Source organism: Carlito syrichta, unplaced genomic scaffold (genome assembly GCF_000164805.1).
Source record: "Carlito syrichta isolate Samal-C Ts95f unplaced genomic scaffold, Tarsius_syrichta-2.0.1 Scaffold143822, whole genome shotgun sequence".
Taxonomy (NCBI): Eukaryota; Metazoa; Chordata; class Mammalia; order Primates; family Tarsiidae; genus Carlito; species Carlito syrichta.
In genome coordinates, this window is record NW_007087918.1 from 58,188 (window position 1) to 64,246 (window position 6,059).

A 6,059-nucleotide genomic window follows, 5' to 3' on the forward strand; every position below is an offset into this window, starting at 1 on the left:
TTTTATTGTAGAGATGAGGTCTCACCACCCAGGCGGGTCTCGAACCCGCGGGCTCAGGCGATCCACTCACCTCAGCCTCCCAAAGGCACGGGATGACAGGCTGAGCCCTCGAGCCCGGCTTGCCTTTAGGTTTAACACCAGATTCTCATTCTTCCTTCTCCACAGCTGACAGAGACGACAAAGAAACATCTACCTACCTGTAGTTCCACCATAGAGTACTGAAAAGAAAAAAACGGATAATGTAGGTTAAAGTAGGATAAGGATAAACATTCTAAAAGCAAAAATTCACAAAGAACTCTCACCCTCTCTCTTGCCCATTTTTCTTCTTTCTAAATGGCTCTTCTGTGACATGGAAAAAATCAAACTGGGAGCAAAGACTTGCTGGGAGCAGAAAGGGGGAAGTTTTCTTCAAGAAAATTCCAGTCTCCAAAAGATTTAAAGAAATGAAGCATCAGGCCGGGCAGGGTGGCTCGCACCTGTAGTCCCAGCACTCTGGTAGGCTAAGTGGGAAGATTGCTCGAGCCCACGGGTTCAAGACCAGCCTGAACAACATAGCAAGACCTTGTCTTTCCTTATACAAGGGATCAAGAATCAGGAAGGACATCAGTTAGCCAGAACAGCTCTGGAAGGAAATAAGTGCTCAACTAGGAAAGTAGCATTTCCAACTGGAAGTTGTCTGAAGTTTCTGAATCAACTAGACAGAATCAGTTATATAAGGCTTATTTTAGTTGTTTGGGGATAAAACATTGTGATCTGTAAGCACAATGTTTGTCCTCGGTTTCTGGGTAAAATTCCTTTGGTTAATCTCAGAGTTTCAACTGACCTTGGAGGGAGGGGCTGGCCAGAGAAATGGACCAGGGAGGAAAGAACCACTTTACAAGAGAAAGAGAGGCTGACTATGGACATCTGAGCACCTTGGAGTAATCTAGCATAACTTGAGCAAAGGAAGGATAATGTAACAAGGGCAGTAAATGAGACCAACCTTGAGTGGTAGAGCTAAAGTAGTGTTGGCCACGGCCCCCCTTTGACCCTAGCGTGTCCTTGTTGCAGTTCTAGAATCAACAGTCTGTTAAGAAATAAGTACTCACTCTTACACTGAACTGCTGCTAAGAAGGGATACAAGGGATGGGAAGAAGGAGCTGGAAAGAACTCTAAACCGGACAAGACAGTAGTGTGTAGGCGGCCCGTCAGTAACAAACTGGTAACTTCTGTGAACCCAGGGAGAGGCAATGGCAACTCTGGCAATGTGAAAATGGAAGCTGAAAATATGTTGTGTGTGTGTGTATGTATGTATACACACAAGGGGTGCCAAACAATATGTGTACGCATTTTAAGTATGACGTTTGCTCAAAAGATAGCGTTAATCAGATGAATGCTAGCATCACCGTGCGACAACCAAGACGGTCAGAGAAAATGACAGAAGCACAGTTGAGCGAATGTGTCATACTACACATTGTTACTGTAATTTAATTTAATTTCAAAAAGTAACACATAGCATCTTTTAAAATGCTCATATTTTAAGCCGGGCTCGGTGGCTCAGCCTGTAATCCCAGAACTTTGGGAGGCCGAGGTGAGTGGATTGCCTGAGCCCGCGGGTTCGAGACCCACCTGGGCACCTTGGCGAGATCTCATCTCTACAATAAATCAAAAACTAACTGGGCGTGGTAGCACGCGCCTGTAGTTCCAGCTACTCGGAAGGCTGAGGCGGAAGGATCGCCGGAGCCCGGCAGGTCAAGGCTGCGGTGGCCGGGAGCCGCCACTGCCCTCCAGTCTGGGCGCCAGAGTGAGACTCCAACTCGAAAAAATAAAAAAATAATAAAATAAAACGCTCCTATTTTGGCACCATATATATAAATATATAAACATAAATATAAAATACATATATATTTAATGATATATATATTTAGTCAGTGTTCTACTTTGTCACCCAGACTGGAGTGCAGTGGCGTGATCATGGCTCACTGCAGTCTCAGACTCCTGAGCTCAGGCAATCCTCCTGCCTCAGCTTACTGAGTAGCTGGGACTACAGACATGTACCACCACGCCTAGCTAATTTTGGTGGTTTTTTCTGCAGAGACAAGGTGCTATGTTGCCTAGGCTGGTCTCAAACTCCTGGACTCAAGCAATCCTCCTGCCTTGACTCCCAAAGTGCTGGGATTATAGGCATGAGTCATCGCACCCAGTCACATATGTTTATCCCAAAAAGTTTCAATGCATAGGTGTGACTGAAGGAGAAGAAAGGACTCAGGGGTGTGTGAGAGGTGTCTCAGAAGCATGTAGAAACGACAGAAGCCCTAAACTGAGGTCAAACCTGTTAAAAGGTTTATGATTCTAGAAATAGGGTTGTTCAAGAAAAATGTATGTCTTCTCCAAATGTTGCCATACTTACCTCTTTGGCCTGTGTTGCCTTAGAATTGTCTACTTTGTAAATTGCCTTGCCTCTTTGTGAAAAAATGGTAGTGAGAGGATTTTCTCATTTCTTCCTTTTGCTGAATATACTCCTGAATTTTTTTTTTTAATAGGAATCTCACTCCCACACCTGGCTAATTTTTTTTTAGTCTGTTGTAGAGACAAGATCTCGCCAAGTTGCCCAGGCTGGTTCAAACCCGTGGGCTCAGGCATTCTCCTCGCCTCTGCTTCCCAAAGTGCTGGGATTACAGGCATGAGTCACTGTGCCGGCGTGAATTATTTCTTAGTATTTGAGATGCAGAGCCACTTGGCATCACTCCTGAAGAGGAGGTCTTAAAGTTTTCAGAAACAGCAGATGCAATCCTTTCTCAGGAGTTAACCTGATTCATGTGTAGATCCCAAGGCTGAGAACTAATCACCTCTGTTTACTCCCAGGCAGACAGGTGAGTACAGTAGTAATCTGATCCCCAAATATACAGCATCCTGCAACCCAGGGTCTTACCTGGTCACACCTACAAGAATTTCTACACTTAGAGAGAGAATCTTTCCTCCTTTTTCCTGTTCTCAACCTGTGCCATTCACTCCCTTCCCCCCCTCCCAACTAAATTCTCACCTTGTCATTCACTGGAACAAAGTTGCTGTCCAGGGTGACAATGCGGAAAAGCACTAGAAGGAAACAAATGTCATCAACAAAAGGGACTTTCCCCTCTCAGAATCTTCCTTCCATCCCTATTTCCTCATACATAATTTTTTCTTCTTCTTTTTTTTTGAGTTGGAGTCTCACTCGGTCGCCCAGACTGGAGTGTAGTGGCCCCTCCCGGCCACCGCAGCCTTGACCCACTGGGCTCCAGCAATCCTTCCGCCTCAGCCTTCCAAGTAGCCGGAATTATAGGCACTTGCTACCACGTCCGGCTGATTTTTTGATTTATTGTAGAGATGAGATGAGGTCTCGCTGCCCAGGCGGGTCTCGAACCCGCGGGCTCAGGCAATCCCCTCACCTCAGCCTCCCAAAGGTGCGGGATTACAGGCTGAGCCACCGAGCCTGGCTTTTTCTTTCTTTTTTTTAGAGACAAGGTCTCACTCTTGCCCAGGCTGGAGTGCAGTGGCACGATCACAGTTCACTTCAGCCTTGACCTCCTGGGCTCAAGCCACCCTCCTGACTCCACCTTCCCAGTAGTTGGGACAACGCACACGAGTCACCACACCTGACTAATTTTTTTTTATTTTTTGAGGAGACAGGGTCTCGCTATGTTGCCCGGGCTGGTCTTAGCTCCTGGGTTCAAACAATCCTCCTGCCTTGGCTTCCCAAAATGCTGGAATTACAGGCATGAGCCACCACGCCTAGATTTTCCTCACATATACTTCTGAGTCAGCAAAACCCTGTCAGGTTTTACTTTTAAACAAAACTAGCCTGAGAGAGAGGTCAAGCCAAAACACAATCTCTCTTCAGGGCCGTGACTGTGAAACCTCAGAATGGAGTGCCACTCTAAGAAGGAACGGAGAGACACAAATAGCAGGTGCTCTAGTCGGATTCCCTTGATGCTTTCTTATTGTTTTACAAGCTGCTTGTTTTAAGACCCAGAAACCCAATCACACTTGACAAATTCTACTCCAGGGGAAACCCCAACGTGTGTTACAGATACACACTAAGTAGCAGCTCCACCTTCCACAGGCGCTTGTATAACACACGTGTATTCAGTACCCATAACTCCTCATTCCCTCCAGACTGTCCTCTCCTTGTTCCTTAAGCCCCCCACCAAACACAAGTCCCCATTTTTCTATTGTTTCCCTTGCGGGGCACGGTGGCTTACACCTGTAATCCCAGCACTTTGGGAAGCTGAGACGAGGATTGCTTGAGCACAGGTGTTCAAGAGCAGCCTGGGCAACATAGCGAGACCTCATCTCTACCAAAAAAGTCCAAAACTAACTGGGTGTGGTGGCACACACCTGTAGTCCCAGTTACTTGGAAGGCTGAGATGGAAGGATCACCTGAGCCTAGGAGGTCTAAGCTGCGGTCGTGCCACTGCTATGATCGTGCCACTGCACTCCAGCCTGGGCAACAGAATGAGCCCTCGACTCAAAAAAAGAGAAATTGTTTCCCCAGTCCTGAGGCCAACCCCAATCACGTGTCTCTTACCTTGCTGCCCTGGGGTGTAGACCGGTTTGTCAGTCTGTACAAAGGTACCCGTCCCCTGCCTCTGAATTAGAACCTTTTTCTTCTCCTCAAAACTGATGTTATTTCCAACTCCCGACACCCGGATTGTGGCCACCTCTTCTGTGCCACCAGCGGGAGGTGGTACCTGGCAAGAGAGGGGAGATCAGGGGAGGAGCAAGAGACCGGGGGAACAGAATCAACAGGTCTCAACCCAACAGTGAAGGAGTGAAGGGAAAGAACTGAGTTAGACAGGAGAGCCCAAGCAAAGCCACAAAACGAGTTGCCGGGAAGAAGAAATTAAGGTCAGGAAGTGAAAGAAGAAATCCAAGGTCAAGGAAGTTGTGGGTGAGCCATGGCCAGAAACTGAAGCTTAACTGAGAAGAGATAGGTTTAGAGACCACGGCAAAGGTAAGATATCAGCAGTCAAAGTTAGACTATAGTGGGTGCTGAGGAAGGGAAGAGAATGGGGGGGTAAGGAATTCGATGAGGGCTGAGACCAGGCTTACCAGAAAGGAGAGGCAATGGAGATGCCTCTTCTTCAATCCAGAGTGTTCTAGCAACTTCTGGGTCTTGTCCTTGGTCTCCAGAGTAATAGTGAATTTCACATCACGGTACCCAGGGCTCAGATCCAAACAGACCTTCTGAGTAGAGGGGAAGTTAAGCTGGGCTGGTAACGTCACCAGGTAGTTTCTATTAAGGGAATGAAAGGATTTTAGAGCAATAATGGTTCATTCATTCAGTGAAAAATTAAGTATTCTCCTAGGTACTCATACAGCGGTGAATTTGACAGAAAAAGCCCCTGGCTTAATGAACCTTGTAAAGGGAGAAGCAGACAAGTAAATAACTTAGTGCACAGCCCTAAGACTCCACCTTTGAGTGGCTCTCACTGAGAACCCATACCTAGTGTACCAAGGAGGAAGTTACATCTGTTTTGGAGACCAGGGTACATTTTAATCTTTATCATCGGTTTGTGACCAGTCTGGTCACCATAGCCAGACCCTAAAAATAGCTGGGTGCAGTGGCTCACGCCCATAGTCTCTGCACTTGGGGAGGAAGAGGCAAGAGGATCACCTGAGCCCAGAGGTTCAAGGCCAGCCTGAACAACTTGGCATGACCTTGTTTCTATAAATCAAAAACTGAGTCAGGCGTGATGGCGCTTGCCTGTAGTTCCACCCACTTGGAAGGCTGAGGAGGAAAGATTGCCTGAGCCCAGCAGGTCGAGGCTGCGGTAAGCCTTGAGCGTGTCACTGCACTCCAGCCTGGGTGACAGTGAGACTCTGACTCAAATAAATAAATGTATTTTTAAAAATAAATAAATAGTGAGTGGATTGCCTGAGCCTGCAGGTTCGAGACCCGCCTGGGCAACTTGGCGAGACCTCATCTCTACAATAAATCAAAAAATCAGCCGGGCGTGGTAGCGTTTGCCTGTAATTCTGGCTACTCAGAAGGCTGAGGCGGAAGGGTCGCCGGAGCCCAGCGGGTCGAGGCTACAGTG

At 47.3% G+C, this 6,059-nt stretch overlaps 1 protein-coding gene across 1 annotated transcript in view; it reads right to left on the reverse strand.

Annotated features, from left to right (window-relative positions):
• A2ML1 (alpha-2-macroglobulin like 1) overlaps positions 1-6,059 on the reverse strand; it is a 54,832-nt gene that overhangs the window by 48,484 nt on the left and 289 nt on the right. The window contains exons 2-5 of the mRNA XM_008050317.2: positions 5,071-5,254; positions 4,547-4,709; positions 3,023-3,075; positions 198-218 (exon numbers count right to left, since the gene is read on the reverse strand). Coding sequence (XP_008048508.1) covers positions 198-218; positions 3,023-3,075; positions 4,547-4,709; positions 5,071-5,254 — 421 coding nt within the window. The remainder of the gene's footprint in view (positions 1-197; positions 219-3,022; positions 3,076-4,546; positions 4,710-5,070; positions 5,255-6,059) is intronic.